The 22,141-nt window shown below is 34.9% G+C and overlaps 1 protein-coding gene across 1 annotated transcript in view; it reads left to right on the forward strand.

Annotated features, from left to right (window-relative positions):
• TFAP2D (transcription factor AP-2 delta) overlaps positions 1-22,141 on the forward strand; it is a 51,905-nt gene that overhangs the window by 19,999 nt on the left and 9,765 nt on the right. The window contains exons 6-7 of the mRNA XM_033103190.1: positions 7,998-8,139; positions 13,780-13,893. Of these exons, the coding sequence (XP_032959081.1) occupies positions 7,998-8,139; positions 13,780-13,893 (256 nt within the window). The remainder of the gene's footprint in view (positions 1-7,997; positions 8,140-13,779; positions 13,894-22,141) is intronic.

Raw genomic sequence — 22,141 nt, forward strand, 5'->3', positions numbered from 1 at the left:
CACAGTCTCATTCAGGCACGCAGAGTCCTGCCCCCTGTAGCTATGCCCGCCTCTACGTCCTAGGAGTCCTATTCATCAGCTCACATAAAGGAAAGATAGCACGATGAAATTACACAGCTTCTTACCCACTTGGCTAGGAAGTGATCCACATTACTTAAGAACTAATTCCAGAGATGGCTGTGGGGTCTACTAAAAAATGCAGTCTCTAGAGCATGTGAAGAAGCAGCTCTAGAGTATGTAACAACTCTAGAGTATGTAAAGAAGAGACAAATCTTTGACTGTCGAGCACCCATTTCTCTCTTGCATGTCTTTTGTTAGGAATGGATACATTCACATAAATACTTTGTACCATGTGGCACAGAGGCGCTTAATACAGATTAGTACCTGTCCTTTAGTACCTTCTTTCTTTCTAAACAGCAGCATTATTTAGTAGCAAAATTTGCTCAGAATCATAAAACTTCAGCACTGGGGGAAAATGGAAGATTGAGTAGTCTAAGGCACTACTAAGTCACAGCAGTTAAGAGTGTGCTTCGTGAATCAAATAAGCTTGTTTGAACTCACTTCTATCACTTGCTAGCTATGTGCTATAGGGAAATACACGTAACCTCTCTGAACATCAGTGTCTTTATCTATAAAGTGGTGTTAATAATAGTACCTTCCTCCTAAGGTGGTTGTGAGAGTTAAATCAGAATGTCTGTAAAGCACTTAATATGGTTGCCAGCACAAACTTGGTGCTTGAGGAATTTTAGTTATCATTATTCTTAAATGGAAAAACTAAGGTGCAGTGAGACTCACTGTTTTGCACAGGATCATAAAATTGGGAGCAGAAAGGATGAGAACCCAGGTCTTCTGGTTTGCAACACCAACATGTATATTCTGCTTGAATTTGTATGTTTGGCATGGATTATGAACAGTTACATTGCTGCACTACTCGGAATTTAACTAAAGTATAATGGAAGGTTAGAAAGACGTTATCAATTTGTGAGCCAGTTTTTCACTGTGGGTTGGACCTCTCCGCTGCTAGGGCAAGTTTCTTGAGCTTTCTCACATCCACCAGCACAAAATTTTAAAATCCTGATGAACCTTTTGCTACTACTTAATCTACGAAAGTTAGGATGACATTAAATTTCCCTTCGCCTCCCTCATTTCTGAATAATTACCAATAGTATCTCCTGTACTTTCAACAGAGTGTCAATTTAGTCAGTCAGTTATAAGATTGCCCTAGGAAACCTTTTCTTTCCAATCCAGCCAAACCAACCAAATGGAGAAAGGAATGTTATCACTTGGTGCTGTTTCCCCCTTTTCTTTAATACTGAGCCCATGCAATTGCATTTTCCAGGAAACGAGGGAAAAGAGCAACTGACTTGGCAATGAATTCTTTCCTATAGATCAGGTAAAGAGAGTGTAGGTGTATCAAGTTTGCTAGATATGTGATTAGTCCATGGCTTTTTACTTTAGATAGAGGGATTGTTCACTGCTTGAGGCTTGTAGGAGTGAAACACCGAAATTCTTTTGCCAAGTATTACCGTGTTTCCCTGAAAATAAGACCTAGCAGACAATCAGCTCTAATAGGTCTTTTGGAGCAAAAATTAGTATATGACCCCAGTCTTATTTTAGTATAAGACTGGGTTCATATCATATCATATCATATATTATATCATATATCATAGTGGGTCTTATGTTAATTTTTGCTACAAAAAAACGCATTAGAGCTGATTGTCCGGCTAGGTCTTATTTTCAGGGAAACACGGTAGTAATAATACACACGCAGGGTATGCTCAGCAGTGTTTGCTCTTCTCATAGGATTGGGGACAAAGCTGATAGTCTCGTTGCCTTTACATGGGTACCACAATGGATTTTTATGGATGTGTGCAGCTTAAGGCTAGCCTCCAGGGACTCATGGCATTTGTAGGTCTCAAAGGACTATCATCTCCAAATAACTCCTCCACTGGCCATTCCAGACAACACATTCCCACATTATGCCTCCTTTGGGATATAAAGATTTTCAGCTTTCTTCTAAAACTGCCCATAATATAAAAAGGATAATACATTGCTCTTTGTCATAATAACTAATTGGTGATGGCTTTAGTCAGAGTCACCTGGAAAAGCCCAAACATTTGGGGACCCTGGTTTTCCCTTTTGCACACAAACACTCGGGCAGTGAGTTTTGCATTTCAGAGCTGCCAGTGGAATTGAGTTCACTGAAGTAAATGCTAGTAGAGCCTTTTTTTTTTTTTTTCAGATGAATAGGTATTGTCTTATCTGTAAATTTCTTATTCTAAGTCATGGAATAGTTTCTATCTGAGAGGCTATATTTGATAATTGGTAATTAGGTAACAATTAGATATTGTTCTCTAATATCTAAGAACTAGTATTTATCAGAATTTTCAGTAATTGGTCGTAGTGAAACAGAGATTATATCACACAATATTATGGACAAATAGACACCATCTTAGAAGACAACATCTTAAATCATTTGCTTACCTCCTAATATTACTTCCCTGGTCTGCATCTATTATTTCATTCACTTTTAGGGGGGAAAGGTGTTGACATGTGGAGACAAAGGAAATAGGTTACTACACATACGTCTTTGTGTCTATGTACTTGGGGTGCATAGACAAATCCTCAAATTTCTGCTGCTAATGGAGGTTGTAAATTTTTAATCCCATCAGCAGTGGGCGGATGATAGTACTTCCTTGTACTCTAGCCCGAACAGGGTGCTATCAATTTTTTGATCTTTGCTAATTTGATTGGTTAAAAAAAAAAAAAAGATTACTTCTATTATGAATGAGGTTGAATTATGTGTATTCTTAGAAAAATGTTATGAGCTTTTCTGTCTGTTCATTTAACTTATCCTTATGGGGGTAAATTTTATATTTTTCTCATTGATTTGTAAGTATTCATTATATATCAGGAAAATTGGTTATATATTCCTGATATGAGTTGCAAAGCACCCCACCCCTGCCTTTGGTTTGTTTCTTTGTGGTCATGAGATTTTTTTTGTGTGTATTTGCTTATTTGTTCAGGTCTATGTCCTGCAGACCGTTTTGATATTAATATAATCATATTTCTCATGTATTTTATTCCATGGCTTTTAGTTTTTATTATAACACTTTAAAAGGCTTTTTTTTTAATTCCAAGATTATAATTCTCCCATCTTCTAATTACTTTGTGGTTCTATTTTTTATATTTAAATCTTGGATCCAGCTGGACTCTTTTTTTGTTGTCAGATATATGGTATAGATCCAATTTTATTTGTTTTGTTTTTTTCCAGATGGTCACCCAGTTGTCCTAACACCTTTCATTGATAATCCATCTTTTCCCAACTAGTATGAAAAGCAAAACTCACCTTGCATTAAATATCCCTATACAGATATACTTTTTCAATAGACTGATGACTTTGTTTCCCTAATGATGCTCTCTCTACTTCTACCACCACATTTCCTTTTTTTGTTTGTTTGTTTTTTTGTCTCTAGAGTTTGTACTATACTGTGTTTCCCTGAAAATAAGACCAGGTCTTATATTAATTTTTGTTCCAAAAGACACGTTAGGGCTTATTATGTTCAGGGGATGTCATCCTGAAAAATCATCCTCGGGCTTATTTTCCGATTAGGTCTTATTTTCGGGGAAACATCATATGGCAGAACTCATCACGCAAGAGCCCAGATAGAGGCCTTTACAGTTTAATATTAACTCTGTAATGACTGCCTTCCCTTTGTACACTCCACGGAATCTTTATATTCGGGGAAGATGTAGTTAATCTCTACAGAATACTTTCCCTTCACCTTAGGGCAGTGGTTCTCAACTCAGGCTTCAGATTACTGCAGTGGCTTTCGCAAAATGCAGACGCGTTGTCTCCAGAGATTAATTGATATGGGATGGAACCCAGATTTAAAAAAATAACAATAAAAAACCCCACAAAACTCCCAGGTTATGGAAGCAGAAAAACACTACCTTCAACTGTAGTCTATTTTGTGAAGTGGCTCTACTTAATGTTTTATTCTTTCTAGCAATTCTCTTTTGCTCTAGTTTTTCACGATATTCTTTGCGAAGAGTAGTTTACAAGATTATTGTTATAATTAACCAATAAAATATTTGAAAGCTTTTTCATTTAACAAATGTTTACTGAGTACTTATTATGAATTAGGTGCTGTGCTGAGTGCAGAGTATGGAATGGGGAATAAAACTACCACTTTGAAAAACAGTGTTGGTGTTTAAACAAAATTGTCACTGAGCTACAGAAACCACAACACTATAAGGCACCTATCTATATCATAGATTGTATGAAATATAGTGTTGTAGAGTATATTTCTTTCAGAATATTTTGGGAGCCTGTACCAGATGTATTAACTTTGTCCTGCAGCTCTAGGGTTTACTATAGTTTGACATCATTATTTAATGTACATAATATCTTATCCAGCTTTGAAAATATTCTCGAATTTGCTTTCTAATAGGTACTTCTTAGAATAATGCCAGAGATAGACTTGAATGTGCTATTTCCCCAGACATGTAAATAAGATTGAAATCATAGATATGTGACTGGAATTTAACACATATGTATTGTTGCTTTTATTTAATGACTTTTGGTATTGCACTAAGTTAAACCTAAATTGTTTGTAAGGCAGTATTATTACAGTAACAATTGGTAAGACTTATCTAATGAATAATATAGAATGTCCTTTAGTACAAATTAGTTTTAGATATTAATATTTAGTTGTCTAACGTACACTATCCCCTAAAATACAATAATTTTAAAGGAAGGAAAAATACTTAATGACCATATAAAAGGTTGAAAGTCAGTTATACTTATTTCTATTTAAAAATGCATTTAGATCTACTTATGATAAAATAGTGTGGGAACCTAGAATCTCAGTGAAATGAGCAATCAACTTTTCTCAGAAAACATTTTTTCCATTAACTTTCTATTTCTGGGATGCATCAATAATTGCCATTTAAATTTTTTCTGATGTTTTCCCGTTTTGCTTTTGAGTGTGAAAAATGAATGTCCTGAAACCAGGGAGCAAATTCTCTTTTTATGTTCTTGCCATCTTCTGTAATTTTGCTTGTGCTGACTTTTTAAGAGAGTTACTCAATAGGAGTCATCAACTGCTGCTGTTCCTATTGAAAAATTGAATATCCTTTTGTGGTTTCCTATATTTTGGAAGTAGGGAGGTGGCACTACTTGGCATATAGGGCCTAAAGCTTCATACTTAGAATACTCCTGACTAAGCACCAACCCTACACCCCAAAACATCCATGTATCCCTGTGCTGAAGTAGTAATTCTTGAAATGACATGAAATACAGTGGGTGTACTTAACCAAAGTTAGTGTATTGCTTCAGTTGTGTAGAAACAAGAGTGGGTGGGGGGACTGGTTTGTCAAGTGGCACAATGCACTGACATAAAGAAATAGTTCAAATCTATTCTGAAGGAAAAAAAGAAAGAACTAGGGCATCCTGCCTCATTTGTACAGATATAAGATGGAGGCAGCCATATTTGCTGTATGGAAACAGAAGGGAAAATATTTCCAGTCCTTCACGGATCACTCTTTTCACTACAGGTTATAGCACCTGCTTGTTGTGCACATGGGCATTTTGTCCCACCACAGAGACGGAGGCTCCTAGAACTTTATTTTCACAAATCAGTCATATTCCCTACAGTTTTTTTTCATATGCTTTGCTGATCCTAAAATTTCTATTTTTCTTAAACCTGTTGATTCTAAAATATCTGCTGTACAGGATTTAACTATAGATGTGTCATCGTTACAGAACATCATGTGTATTTTAAATCATGGATCCATTTATTCATTCATTCTTGTGTCCTCACACACAAAAAGCTTTTGTGGCATGATAATACGCATTTTAACTACATATCAAAGTGTCTTCACTTGCCACTTCTTTTGATGTAGCATTGCTATACATCCAGTAACAATGTTACATCGCAAGCAGGAGAAAGCAGTAAACAGAACTAAGGGAAGGAAGGATCTGGCTGTCAGTATAAATGTAAATAGCAGCTGTTCCATTCAAACTGTTTTTAAAACGGACCACGACCACACGGTGAGAGCTTTGCATAAAATGGACCAGATCCTCAAGAATCAGGTTTTAGCACAAAATTTAAGAGCCATGCTGCCATCTTCCTGTTGGCACTGTTTCATTTTTCCCACTATAGCACATATAGTAGAGAGGCAGGGGGAAATATACATATTATATATATATAAAATATATATAATATATATTATAAATATTATATATTATATTATGAATATATATTATATATAATATATTACATATTATTAATATATATTATATATAATGTATATTATATATTACGTGGATCTGTAATATATAATATATATAGTCTGTTAAATTGTTATTTAAATATCTATTTCTGTAATATTGCAGTATGCAGATCTATCAATATATATAACTTGACTTGCTGTATGAAGATGACACTATCACTAGTGTTATTGTGTTACTTGTGTCATCAGAGGCTCACTGGATGTCCAAGAGAGAACTCAACCCAGAGCAGAGGTGACTGGGTTCTTGTCTTCATGCATTAATATTAACTAGCGTATTTTATATATTTATTTTGTGTATCTATAAACTTTTCCTCCTTCTCTATGGTAATATTAACCATTTTTGTTTCTTCCTGGTATTAATTCATCCACTACTCTGTTATTCTATGAGTGTAAGGCAGGATCAAATCCATTACTTCTCAGATGGTTACTTTGGCCAATCACCACACAAGCATCATACGATATGGTCGTCAAGCCTGACTTTTTTTTTTTTTTTTAATGGCAAAATTTGATTCACCTTCCGGCTATTGGATCACCTCTCCTTGATTCCACCTTCTCCTCCTTTAAACTTATGTAAACATTTTATCTCTAACACTCATTTGATACTTATAATACAATAGTTTATATAGAATGTCAAAATAGTGTCAATAAACATGTATGGATTATAGATAATGCTTATATAGGCACAATCTAAATGATAAAGTACTACTAAGATGTTGTTGCTACTACTAGTATTGGTATGGTTGTCACCGTCCTAGAAACAGGGAGGATCTTTGGTGCCCTTTTATTTCCCCATTACTCCTGCCTAGCACACCTTGAACAAAGTAGGTGTTTAATATACATGTAGTGAAACCTTACTTTTAAAAATTTGTAATTGTCAAGGAAGAGTTGGCGTGATTGAGCTTTAAAAGCACTGTTTTGTTTTTTTTCCAGACAGAAACCCATCACCAAATCTTACTTTGCTGATAAACCATTTTTACCCCATTTCTCAAAAATTTACTTGGTTTTAAGATTTTGTAAAAGGACAACAGTTGTTTATGATGTTATTGTACTTTAAAAGCATCGCGTATTTTATAATGTACTTAAGAAGCGTTGTACATAGTGCTAAAGCGTACTAAAGCAGACCAGAAAACTTGACAATGTTAGTCCTATAGTTATGCAATACATTCTCTTTAGCAACATAATGATATGAAATTGATACAATTTATTTATCTCCCTTTCCAAAGTGTTCCTTTTTTTTTTTTAATTATTTGGACCCTCTGCCGATATTATGATGGGTTCTTGGAAAAGATAGCTGAATATTTCAGATATGCTGAGAACAGGCTGTAGAACAGCAACAAAATGACATACCCTTGGAGGTTTTACCCTGGAGGTTATTCACTTGTAGGATCTCATATGTCAAGTCTGGTCTAATGGCCAGAGCCTCAAGGGGAGTCAGAACTCCTAAACTGTGGTTCTGGTTTCTCCCCTCCATATTCCACAACTGCCTGTCTGGTAAGTAGCTTCTGTTTATCCGTTTCTCCTCGTCCTACCCAACCTTACCCCATCCCCCAAAAAAGTCCTTTCCCTTGGGTTGTGTAGAATGAATAGGAAAAATAATCCATCTGTCCACAGCCAGGAATGAGGCTTGAAAAAAATTTAAGGTGTTACTTTTATTTAGTTTGGACATTCCGGAGAAACTGACTTTTATTGTCTGCCAACAGGGGAGGCTTTACACTTGGCTCGGGATTTTGGCTACACTTGTGAAACAGAGTTTCCAGCCAAAGCTGTAGGAGAACATCTTGCCAGACAACATATGGAACAGAAAGAACAGACAGCAAGAAAAAAGATGATCTTAGCGACCAAGTAAGCAGAATGAAGAAGCCTCTATGTGCCTTTATCCTCAGTTGTTTCCATTTTCTTTGAAGGAGGGAAACAGAAAACACCACTAGATGCTACAAGGACCCTCCACACACCCCTTGGCCTGTAGCAAGATTTACACACTACCCTTGGTTATTGATCCTGCTGTCATTGACAGTGATGGAAGTTCCTAGAAAACTTCTCCGGAATATGCAGGAATTCCTAGGAGAAAAACATGTTTAAGAGATGTCGATTCCATGCAAATATGCCTTTAAGCGACTCATTGTACCTTAAAAATGTGGATAAAGGTCTTAAAACACTATGAGGGTCTGTGGAATGTGACAAAAGTTGAGGACCTAGGTGCATGCATGAAAGGTAACAGGGAGACCTCTGGGACCAAGGATAGCCATCCGTGCCCCCATATTCTCTTGTGTATAATTAAGCAAATTGTCCCACTCCCTGTGGTGATATTATGGAAAGGAAAAGGTATAATGTATGAGAAAGCTTCTGAGACTTGGAAAATAATCCAATTAAAATGTGAATTAAAATAATGAGGGAAATGATGTAGGAAGGAGGAAGCTTGCATAAGATGATTTCAAATTCCCTCAAACTTAAAAGTTCTTTGATAATTAATAAAAGAACTACCCTTTGTTGTGTGAAAAACCAACAGAACTATAAGTACTGCTGCAAGTCATGTTCACATTTTTACAGAAAAATCTTCCAGGTAGTTAATTCTTGCTCTCTTCTCTTTATTAAAATAAATTATTGCTACCTATAAACCATTAATAATCTTATCTAATTTCAAAACTCTATAGTCAGATTTTAGAATTGTTAGTCCTAGGTAGCTAAATTATCATTTATAAATTAGTTTCTTATTTGGGAAAATTTTTTAAAGAGAAAACATAAGGTAGATAGTGTTAAAAACATTACTTTTGATAAAATGATGAATAAAATGACTTTACAGTATGTTGGCCAAAATTTAAATTGGCTCAAAATGTATAAAACCAGAAGTAAATATTCCTTCTTCCATTCCTACCAACTTCTAATGTAACATAGGTCTTTTTACAAATTTAAGGTTTTATATGGGACAGCTACTGCCTAACAGGCTTGCCCAAGAGACATAAGTCCTTTTTTGGGGATTTGTGCTGCTTGTGGCTGTCAGTGTTTGGGCTTAGGATATATTTATGCATTGTTCTTCTGAGAGTACTAGAAATTCTCTTATATTGCCCCAGAGAGAAGGAAAACAAAAGGTTGTAGCAAAAGGAGAAGAGAAAGAGCAAATCAAGGAGATAACGGGGGAAAGGAATAGCAGAAAGAGAATGAAGACCAAGAATGAAAGAGAGAGAGAGAGAGAGAGAGAGAGAGAGAGAGAGAGAGAGAGAGAGAGAGAGAGAGAGGCTATCCAAGAGTTAGAGAAAGAAAACTATAAGGCAAGTGTGGCATTTGGATTTAAAATTGGGGGATAAACTTCATGTTGTGAAAGCTCCTGAACACTTGCTAGTGGAAAGACCTAAACCTGGACATTTTGCATGGTTTATTTTCTGGGGGAGGGTGGTGTCTTCACTTCTATTTTGCTTTTAACTCTTTCCCTTTTTCAAATAATTTCTTGACCCAGAGTGTTCTTGTTCATCAGTTATATTTCAGTTCCTCCAGAAGGAACTGAAAGTACGTGTAGTTTGTTAGTTTGAATCCTTAATATAATCTCAGGAGAATATAAAGTCTTGCTATAGATCAAGAGAAATATACGGTGCTAGAAGTTAGATGGTATCCCCCAGGTGTTCTCAAAGCATCATATCATTCTAGCTGGCAGGATCATATGGATTTCCCCATATACGTACCCATGTGATACCTCTGAATGATACACATTATTCAAGAGAAAACACCTTCATATTTTCTACCTCAAACCACTCAGTTATGGTTTCGTTGTGCATATTCTAAGACTTCACCCCCTAAATCAGAGAAATCCTTCTTCTCACCATCCTTCCGCCAGGAATGGTTCCATAACTGTTCACCGCTCCCCCACATAGCAGTGCCACATTAATATTCCAAATACAAGCCTATTTTCTTGGCAGCTCCCATCACTCTGTGTAAGTGTTTGGGAGTGAGTGCATTCAAACTGATGCTGAGGTTTTGTTTTCACAAAAGTAAATGTTTGAAGACCTTGAGGGAAATAAGAGAAGTACTTCCATATTTGTCAAAGTTATGCAGAGACATCTATTTTAGAGTAGTGGATTCAACCAAGAAGTCCTATTTTCCTTTCACCTGGGATCCAAGTCATGTTATATTATCTTAGGTGATATTTTGATCTTTGATTTCATAAAATATTGTGAGAACATGTAATTTTCTTTGATTCCTCTGTCCATAGCTAGACTTTTGCAGACCATTAAATGTCAAGAAAAAATTGAGTTCACTAATTCTATGACCTTATTTTACGTGGAAGTAAATAAGCCATAAACATCTAGAAATTAGGAGAGCCTTTATTTTTTTACTTTTTGGTCTTTTTGGTTATTTATACCCATCCCATCTTCTTATTCGACAATGTGAAACAAGAATTAAGAATCAGAGACTATGCAGTCATAGCGAACATACACAATACAAGTAATCATCAATATAAGTAGATAAAGTAAGGAATGTGTAAGAATAACATGCCTTTTCTGCAACTTATCAATGGATCCAACATGTGCTTTCTAATTTTTTTAATGGTAAAGCATTGGCTATTTTCAATTAAAATACTCAAAGTTGAAATTAAGTAGCCTCCATGGTATTCATCACATTCTCATAGCTCACCTTTGTTCACAAGACTGGCAGTTGTTTCAAAAATATTTACAAAATTCAAAATCCTTTGTATGAGAGATCCAGTTGCTGATCTGCTTTGGCAGACTGGCTTACATATTTCTTTTTTACCTTTATGAATAACAGATTCAGTTGTATATCATTGTATTGCCAAGTATATAATTATATGAAGAGCCCATTGATTAAGTGCTGTTAGCCTCCTAATTCCTCTTTATTTCTAGTGCTTTTTTGATTAACCAAATACTTTGGTGTAATTAAATAGTTATTTATGAGGAGAGATAGAAACAGAGCTAGATAATTTTTGAAATCTAACATGTACCAGACAAAACATTTATGTGTCTTATGGAAAACACATTTAAACCTCTTCGTTAAATTTAGAACTAAATATGATTAACATTTGATTTGCATAAAGGTAAAGCAGAATAGTTAGCAAGTTTTAATTGAGTGTTACCGTACCATTAATCATCAAAAGGAGAAACATAGAACTTTAAATTCAGACATCAGCTAAAAAGTTATGTCCTGAAGGACAGTGACATAAGGGATAAAGTTAGAATTTATGATTCATCAAAGATCACCTTATGTTACATAATTCATAATGTGACATTTTGTTTCGAGAAATAAGAGTATTTCTTACTGTAGCTTCATAGATAAAATGTTAAATAAAAATGAAACTAAACATAAAAAAATAACTGTGTCATAATGAAATGATGATGATGATTTGCCTCAGGGATATCTATAAAATTGTCATCTGTTTTTAAGTCTAGAAATTGTCGTAAGTCAGTCAGTTAAGCAGCAGAATCACATATCAAAGGTTGAGAATTCTGAAACTTCTCCTGATACAGCTTTATGTATGGTGTAGTTAGCTGAATTGCTTAGTATAGTTAATTTTTTTCCACACTTTGCATTTTCTTCATTTGTTCATGAACTTTAATTGTAACTTGCTATATTGTTTTTACAGTAAGGAAGTTGATTTGCCAACTTATAAATTAGTTTATTCAATTATCCAAATAATTCCCATATCATAACAAGAACTAAAGCAATATTTCGACGTTCATTTTAGTTTTTTAATGTGTTCTATTTTAATCTGATAGAAAATTAAGACTAGTTTTTAAACAACTCCTGCATTCCTTTGTAGTTAATGGATCATATTTATAGCCTACCAGATAGTAATCCATTTTGCTAGTCTAATACATGATAGCATGAGTCTGTATTTAAAATGTTAGTTAGAAATTTCCTAATAACAATATAATTAACTATTAAATAACACAAAGCACAACAAATAATGATGTCCCACCAGATGTCATCATTTAATGCCATCACTTAGCTTAACTTACTATTATTCATCTATAAAAATAGGTTGTATAACTGAAAGTCAGCCAACTGAGTCTAACTTAGGACAGAAAAAGTGAGAAGTTCAAAATCACATATTGTCAGTGAAAGTACACACCTGCCATTGTTAAAAGCATGCATTTAGATGAGTCTCAGAGACTCAACCAAACATTAGCTAGAGAAATGGAGGATCCTGTTCGATTTAGAGCAGACAAGGACTTATCTTGTTTGTTTCTTGGTTTTGCCTCTCCCCATGATCCTCTTTACTTTCACCTGGGTTCAAAATGAATACGGCAAATTCTGTGAAATGAAGCAATAAACCTGAGACTCGTTGTTCATTACAAAAAAAATCACAAATGATCTTCGGAAGAAGTTGCTAAAGGTACCTAATAATAAACAAGGCTCCACTGATGGTTAACTCAGTCATAAATGATTTGTGCTTCAAGACATTTTGTCATTTTTTTAGTAGTTATTTGTTAATGACACCAATGCTTTGGAGAAGAATCAGTGGCTGGGTCCATGGAGCGACGTTCTCTTGGAATAGTCTGACCCTTCTGTATTTGTCTTTGGCTATAGTGATAATTATAGTTGAGCTAGACGATTATATTTTGTGGCTGCCCATTGTAAATCCAGACAATAAAACCTAACCACTATCGTATTACTCCTTCAGTATGTAGTGATCTCACTTTAGAATATATATTCTTTTGAGCAATTTCTTGGGAGTCTTTTACTTCACTCTTCAGCTACTGCATTAATATCTAGTGTTTTGTTGTTGTTGTTTTTAATCCAAAAACTGTTTTTTTAAATATGTTTTGTTTCTTTAGAATTATATTCTTTGGACTATGTATCACAAGGGTTTCACTGCAATCCATCGTATGTAGTAATGTAGTAATTAAAACTGAAACCAATGATCAGAAATCATAATCATTTAAAGTAAGAAAAGCAGCAGGAAAATCCTCTTTCGTGGAGTATAACAAAATCATTTTTGTGAGGCTAGTGGACTAGATTGTAAGTGATTATCCACGTCAAATATTAAAATACAAATTTAGTCCACAAGAGTCTGAATTATAATATTGGGAAAAAATATTTTCCAAATTCTCCTTGCATCGTGGCTCCAAAATAAGCCTATAGGTTGATTTAAACTTGTTTATTGATATAATATCCCCCGAAAATCACATTTTAATTTAAATGAACAATTATTAATTGTGATCTTTTCATATAGATTTTCCTTATTCTAAGGTTAATTTATGAATATTCATTCACCTTAAAATTAACATTGGTTTTATCAATGCCAGTGGACTGTTAACTCCCTTGAAAAGTTTACGATTACCCCATCGTACTAGAGAGCAAAGCTGCCCCTGGGAGCCTCATCTGTATGTGGTAGATGGAACTTCGTAGGTAGCTCTATAAAATTTTATCTAGTCCTCTTGTAAAAAAGAAAACAAACAATTGATAAAATATCATGGGGTTAAATTAAAGCCCCGTTTCAAGAGTTCAGCTTCAACTGTGAATCTTGTATTTTAGGCAAATTTGTAAAGAATTCCAAGACCTCCTAAGCCAAGATAGATCACCGCTGGGATCGTCCAGACCCACTCCAATTCTAGACCTGGACATCCAGAGACACTTAACACATTTCAGGTAAGACTCGTTTTCCAATTTGCTCAGATGCTCTTTTAAATTGTTAAAACTGCCTTTATTTAATCCAACTAACCTAGACATTTTTGTATTCCTATCACAGATCCACTTAGAGATATTACTTATATATTTATCTGGTGACTGACTGAAATTTTTAAAATTCCAAGCATCCAAGATAAAATTGTAAAACTAATGCATGAAGCATTTTGGATAAGAAAATTTATCATATTAATGTGATTATAAGAAATTGTGACTTGGAAAGTGGACACTGTTATTTCAAAGAGTAGCACTTTCAATCAGGAGTCTGAAATCCTTTAAACAGTTCTTTTTTTTTCTTGATTAGGTAAATTGTTGAATGAAAGAATGACATGATAGAAATTAATGAGGTAGCATAGACTGATTTTCCAGGAGTATAATTTGTACACAACTGGAAACTGCAAATGGTTCTTAAGTTAGTCCACGCAAACATATATTAAAAAGCTTGGAAGGTATTATTAAAAACATAGTTTAAATTTCGTTTTCTGAGATGCTTCGGAAGAGAATAGAGTTTTTTCTGGTTAACTTACGTCCTGGGTACAATGTGAAAAAGAACGTGATAACTATTCAGGTGCCTTCCAATTTTAAAACTTTAGAATTCTATGCCTATGTGATATTTCTCATCAATATAAAAATATCCCCTTTTCATTATCATCATTTAGTTTAAATAACAATGCTAAGGAAAGACTAATATACATTAAACTTTAAAATGTTTTTAATACTTCTCAATTATTATGCTGCTGAGGAGGATATACCATTATAATAAAATAAATTGGAATTTTATCTGCAACATCAGAGACATTTAAAAGGAATCGGTTATTTTCCGTAATATCACAAGTCTCCTCAAGATGTAATAGACACATCTCTGAAGACTAAACTTAGCATTTATCTTCTAAAAATGTACCAAACGTAGGATCTATTTCACAGGACTTTTCTCCTATGATTCGATTGGGTTAGTGAAGGTGAGTGTACTAAAACTGGAAGAAAATGTAATGGCCAGAAGTTTAGAGCAAAAGACTTTGGAGTCAGTAGAACCATCTTCAAATCCAGACCCTTACACATTTGAGCTGGGTTGTTAGGAGCAACTTAGACACTTTGACCAAGCCTCTTTTCCCTAGCTTCAAGTGGAATAAGAAGCCTTCCGTTATATGGTGGTCGTGAGCTAAACTGAGAAAATGAATATAAAGTAAACATTCTGATAAATGATGTATTATTTACTCCACCACTGATCCAACTTTCAAAGGTATAGATTGCTCCACTATCATATTTTTTCCATGTCTTTATTTGCATACATACTAAAAATGTTTATAATTTTTTCAGAAGTTTAAGTCAGAACTTAATAATTTTCATGCAAAGTCAATTCTGGATTTAAGGAAGTTTGTTAAATTACAAATGTACTGTAAGGAGGAACTTACTGTTCAAATACAGAGGATTAAGACTCTATGTCATGTCGACTACCTACTTTATTTCCAACTGGGGACACCACAGCCTTCATCGGACAGTGAGCTGTCCCTTTTCAGGCTCAAAACAAAATACAGCATCATTGTGTAAATTGAATATCAGCTACAGTGTGAAATAAATAGCCAAAGCATTCGTTTGCTCAGCATAGGCACAATCTGCTAATGTGCTGATACTGGAGTCATTTTGCCACCTTAATGCCACAGAACTCTTTGGAGAAAACTTTCACTTCTAAACTTGAGCTGAATGTTTCCTATGTGGGTTTTATATGCTCTTTTTTACCACCCCCTGCAGAATATGGTAAGATGCAATCTGGTATTACCCAGAGCTGAGAGAGAGAGAGGTTATATTGTGGGTGTAAAACTCTGAAGATTATACATGGCTGAAGATTTTCAGTCACAAAAATTTAAAATACATAACCACACCTTAAAATATTTAACTCTACATGGTATATATACTTATAAAAGTATTATCTATAAAATTTTGGTGTGATTATTTATATGTTGAGTATTTTGCTATCAGAAAGTTATGATTCCCATTTATTATGCTTTTTTAATGTTTGCCAGATTTTTCATTTATTTTTCTTTAACTACATTCTAGATTATTTATTTAGATGAAATCTTTTGATTTCCTAATGGAAGGTAGTACGGTGATAAAAGACACTTATAGCATATTTCCTAAATTATACCTTTTTTGAATTGTGGTAAAAAACATACAACATAAAATTTACCATCTTAACCATTTCTAAGTGTGCAGTTTCAGTAGTGTTAAGTACATTCACATTATTTTTCAACCAGTCTTCAGGACTTTTCATTTTGCAAATCAGAAACTCTATGACCATTAAATAACAACTCCCATTTCACCCTCCCCCAAACCCCTGGCACCTACCATTTTACTTTCTGTCCCGATGAATTTGGCTACTTTTTAGATACTTCATATAAGTAGAATCATACAGTATTTGTCCTTTTGGGACTGGCTTATTTCATTTAGCTTAATGTCCTCAAGGTTCATCTGTGTTGTAGCACATGTTAAATGTCCTTCCTTCTAAGACTGAATAATATTCCATGGTATATATATGAGATATTTTGCTTATCCATTCATCCATCAGTAGATAAGCTTCCACCTCTTGTGATTGTGAATCAGGCTGCTATGAACATGGGGGTGCAAATATCTCTTTGAGCTCTTGCTTTCAATTCTTCTGGTTCTATACCCAGAAGTAGAATTTCTATGTCATATAGTAATTCTATTTTTAATTTTTTGAGAAACTGCCATGCTGTTTTCCACAGTGGCTGCACCATTTTACATTCACCAGTGCACAAGGATTTTATTTAATTCCTCCACATCCTTGCCATCACTCATTTTCTTTTTCTTTTTTTTTTTTTTCGGTAGTAGCTATCCTAATGAGTATGAGGTAATATCTCATTATGGTTTTGATTTGCAGTTTCCTAATGATTAGTGACGGTAAGCATCTTTTCTTATGCTTGTTATCCATTTCTGTGTCATCTTTGGAGAAATAGCTATTCACATCCTTTGCCCATTTTTTTAATTTGCTGATTTGCTTTTTTGTTGTTGAGTTTTAGGAGTTCTTTATATATTCTGGATATTGACCTTCTATTAGACATATAATTTGTAAATATTTCCTCCCATTCTGTAGGTTGCCTTTTTATTCTGTTGATTGTGTCCTTTGATGCATGGATTTTTTTTTTTAATGTATCTGTTTTTGGAATTTATTTTTTGTTTTTTTTTAATTTTATTTTATTGGGGACTATTGGGGAATATTGTGTTTCTCCAGGGCTCATCAGCTCCAAGTCGTTGTCCTTCAATCTAGTTGTGGAGGGCACAGCTCAGCTCCAAATCCACTCGCCATTTTCAATCTTTAGTTGCAGGGGGCACAGCCCACCATCCCATGCGGGAATTGAACCAACAACCTTGTTGTTGAAAATTCGTGCTCTAACCAACTGAGCCATCTGGCTGCCCCAATGCATGGATGTTTCTGATGTAGTTCAATTTGCCAATTTTTCTTTCATTGCCTATGCTTTTAGCATCATATCCAGGAAATCCTTGCCAAATCCAATGTCACAAAGCTTTTGGCCTACTATATTTTCTTGTAACAGTGTTATAGTTTTAGGTATTATGTTTAGGTCTTTGACCCATTTAGAGTTAATTTTTGTATATAGCGTAAGGTATGTGTCCAACTTCCTTCTTTTGTCTGTCTTAAACTACAGTAAGTCCTCACTTAATGTCATCAATAGGTTCTGCAACTTTAAGCAAAACAACATATAATGAAACCAAGTTTACCACAGGCTCATTGATAGAAACAAGAGTTGAATTCCTGTGGCATCTCATCAATGTTATGATGAAATGACGTTATTCAAGAACCTACTGTATATCCTTTTAAGCAAAAGGGTTAAACATGGTGGACATTTCCCCTTAAAACCCAAAATAAAGTCTCCTACAGTAGAACAAATTTAAATGTGTGTATTTTTGTTTTTATTGTGTATTTATTAAAAGTAGCCTCATAGACTATCTTAATAGGACTGTAAACATCAGCTTGTTGCCTGATCTTACAAAAGACTCCACGCTTTACAAGTGTAGCCCTTAAACTGGCTTCACAGTAGAATCTTTCTTGGAGATTTTTTTTAAAAATCTTAAGAATTGAAGTACCCTTTTAAAGATCTGATTCAGTAGGTCTAGGATTGCACTCAGGCATCTGTATTATTTGAAGATCTGAAATTCATTGTGATAATTAGGCAGTTTTAGGAACCTCGGTCCTAGGATATTCTTAGACTAGCAGCGCTTTTTTTCTTTTTGAAAGAAAAACAATTCTAACTCATTTTTATAGTGACACTGAGAATTATGTAAAAATTCTGTCTTGGATACTAACATATTAAAAAGATTCTACAGCTATTATTCTGCTAATAATCTGGGTAACAATGTGTTAGCATAAAGTCTGTCTCTTTTATAGTTGCCTACTGACAGCGGTAACTTTAATTTTGATAGAAACATAAGCTCAGGAGAAAAATGAGTTAGAAAGGAAGCATGTCACATCTGACTCTAAAAACAATCCATTGGCAGAGTCTGATTTTCTACTGGTTTTGTTGAGTGCTGGCTGGGAAAGAAGTAAGAAGAGAGCATGATTGGATAGGTATAGAAGATACTCAAATTAGTAACATCAACTTGTGCTATTTTTTTAAATTAAATTTATTGGGGTGACAATGGTTAGTAAAATTACATAGGTTTCAAGTGTGTATTTCTATAATACATCATCTATATATCGCCTTATGCTATATTTTATTTAGTCAAAATCTCCTTTCCAGCGCAGAGCACTTGAATTACACCTTATAGGGTGGCTGATTTGGTACCTTAAGAACTGTGACTTACTTTCTGCAGATTGAATATATCCAGTAAGCTAGGGAATGACCTGGCCTTGTAGAGCACAGATAACTACCTCCATTTTTTTGTGTGGTAGTTGACATATCAGGGTGCTCTGGAAACCTGCATGCAGTGACCCTCCTCATGATTCACAGCCTGGAAAGCTGCTTGTTTCCAACAAACTGACAGGAGGCAGATTTATTCTTTATTTATAATTTAGTGAGTACCATAAAAAAAAAAAATGTGTATTGCTGTAGAGAACACAGCAGACACAACTCCCACTGGAAGGGGAAGGAGAATTAGTTGAAATCTGTAGAGGGTGGCTGGTTAGAGCGTGGTGCTAATAACACCAAGATTGCAGTTCGATCCCCGCATGGGCCACTGTGAGCTGCACCCTCCGTAAAAAAATAAAGAATAAAAAAATTTTTTAAATCTGTGGAAGACCCCACAGACACAATTCCCAGGAATGGTGGTTGCAATTAGACCACAAGGGCATGGAGTTTCACAGACAGAACAGATTCAGCTTATATTGAAATCTCATTTTCTGAAATGTTGGGAATTCTCCTCTTTGACAACTCGGAAAATCTTAACAACTTTCCCCTTCTTTGTCTCTTATATTTTCATAACCTCATTGAAGCTGAAGTCAAGCAAAAGCTCTTTTGACAACATAAATAAGGGAGCAATTTAGACTAATGCACAGTCCAGAGAAAACAGACCATTAGAAAAAAATGAGGACGTTTTCTTAGCACCCACTTTGGGAGCTGGAAATTTTGTTGTTTCTAATATTTTACTGAGCGAATGGCAGGTGGTGCAATGAAGGCTAAAATGTTGCCCCATTCTTTAGGAACTTCTAATGTAGAAGAGAGTTACATGCAAAGATTTACAGGAGACAGATTTTATAATAAAGAATTAAGCAGAGTACAGGTAATTACTGAAGCAACCAGGAAAGGCTTTCATCTTTCTACTCATAGTACTTAGCACATAGTATGTGCTCAATAAATATATGTTAATAAACGTAGATTATGATGCTATCTCTATTAGGTCTTGGATCTATCCTCTACTGATTCATTCCCAGAGCCATGGGCTGGAGAAGTGAAATGATCAATTTGCCTAATTCTCCTATTCGAGTCAAAAAGTATGCTGATATCACAACTTCTTAACAAATAGATCCTCCTGCTACTCCCATAACGGAAATAAGAAATGTATAGGCATTACCAGATATCTGTGTGTGTGGTGGTGATTAAATTTTTTCATTGATTCTCACTGATGAAAGCCCCTTGCATTTCCCACTCTTCTTCAATATTTGGATCTTCTGTTCAACATCCTTGTCAAGTTGTCACCCATTCCAGGCTTGAAAACTTTCAATGGTAGACTGTTCTTTTCTTGACGAGGCATCCCTTCTATCTCTGACAGCTCTATTAGAAAGGCTTTTTTTCCAATGAGACAACATCTGTCTACCTAACATCCCCCTCCTAGGGGGCCTTACAGAGTCAATTTGATCTTGTTTCCCTCCCAATTTCTAAAGACAGCTCTCATGTCTCTCAGAGTTTTCTCTTCCTGAGCTAGTCATCTCAGGACATCACCATTTTCTTTAGTGTTACACATATGTCATGTGTTCCAGTCAACTCAGCTAGCTATGTGCTTGGCAACATGCTGAAGAAAGGATGTTTGGCTCTACTTAAACCTAAGCATGTTTAGCCTTCTTCAAGGAGCCTGAAGTGTGTATAGTTGTTTTGTGGTTTTGTGGGGTTTTTTTGATGGGGGTTTGTTTGTTTGTTTGTTTGTTTTTGTTTTCTTGGGATAAGAAAGTGACAGGGAAGGTAATCAGCAGTGGATGATTTTCTTAATCTTGTGAAAGTATTTTTTTAGTGCCAGAAGAGAAACGAAGAAATTTCAATTAAATCTCTAATCCCAAAAGAAGACATCATGAAATAAATTACACAACTCACAACTAAGCTTAGCACTTAAGAAATAAAAATATTGAGACATTTTCAGGATGTTCTGGCCAACTGCAGGGGACACCTAAGCCTTTTTTATTTAAGAATATTGGAGATATTGGGCCTGAATTGTGAAGGAAAAAAAAAATCCTACGTATCCCAAACTTAAGCTCCTTTATGTAAGGTTGAAATTAAACTTTAAAGCTTAAACTCTATAAGTGAGTGCCATTCCCAAGCTCAAAGAAAAAGAACACACTTGTCAGGTCTTATTCACCAGTTAAGTAAGCAAGAACAGTAAAACTTTCACTAGCAACCCTGTAGACTAAAAAAAAAAAAAAAAAAAAAAAAACCACAGGCAAGTTTTCACTTCCTTAGCAAACAAATGAAACCATGCATGATGCACTTCTTGTATGAGTCTACATTAAATTACTTACATTCATTTAACATTAAGTAGGAAATTAAAGAATCAAATCAGTTGTCAATATTTACGTATTGTATTTTACAAGTTGCAATGGCACTAAACCAAATGCTGCAGGAGATACGAACATCAAAGCACTCATTGAAGTCGTTTCACGACATTTTTATGAATTTTTAGGTTCAGCACATAGATTAGTAATTCAAATAACAGAAACCAGAGGCAACTGTTTCTAATAACAAGTTGCAAATACGAGCTGCAGTAACTATGTGTGAATAATTAATTAGGAAACATGCAAACATTTGGGAAGAAATTTGGTAAATTTTTATTTCAGTAATTTCTGGTTTTCTTGAGTTGTGGATTGAGAGAGATCTGTAGGGAGACAGCATGAAATCATGGGAAACACTCAGGATGGATGTCGGGGAGCCTAGCTCAGTCTTCTCTTGATTACCAGCTGGAAGTGTGGATTTAGAGCAGGCATTTCGGGGATCCAGCCTCTGCATATTCATCTATAGATTGGTAAGAGTTAAGCTGGATGCTTTCTAAGACTCCTGCTAGAATAATGATATTTTACCCCATTGTCCATTTACTGTGCCATTTGAAATCATTATTTATGTTGTACTTCCATATGATCTCATTTCTTCTCTTTATGTTTTAGCAACTGGTTCATTTTTAAAAGTCAGCAGTTGAATACAATGTATCTTAAAAAGCACAAGAGTCCTAAGCTTAGAGTCTCCATTCCCCATACTAAGTAGAAAAATATGAATTGTCTCACAGGGTGAAATATAAGGAAATAGTTCATTTATCTCCAGAAGCTGTATTCCCGTATGTAAAAATTGGAGTGTAGAGGTAAAGAAAAAATATCTTTACCTTCAAAACGTCTACTTGGATGTGATGGACTTGGGTCTCTCCTATTGGGTGTATGATGATTGTATCCTTAGCCTCCTTTTCTAGTGAGCTGGATTGAAGTGAAATGGGATCACCAGGACCCATTTCTTGTTGGGACCTCAAAGTAAGTAGCTGAGAAGAGCAG

This window comes from Rhinolophus ferrumequinum, chromosome 3, assembly GCF_004115265.2.
Source record: "Rhinolophus ferrumequinum isolate MPI-CBG mRhiFer1 chromosome 3, mRhiFer1_v1.p, whole genome shotgun sequence".
Lineage (NCBI taxonomy): Eukaryota > Metazoa > Chordata > Mammalia > Chiroptera > Rhinolophidae > Rhinolophus > Rhinolophus ferrumequinum.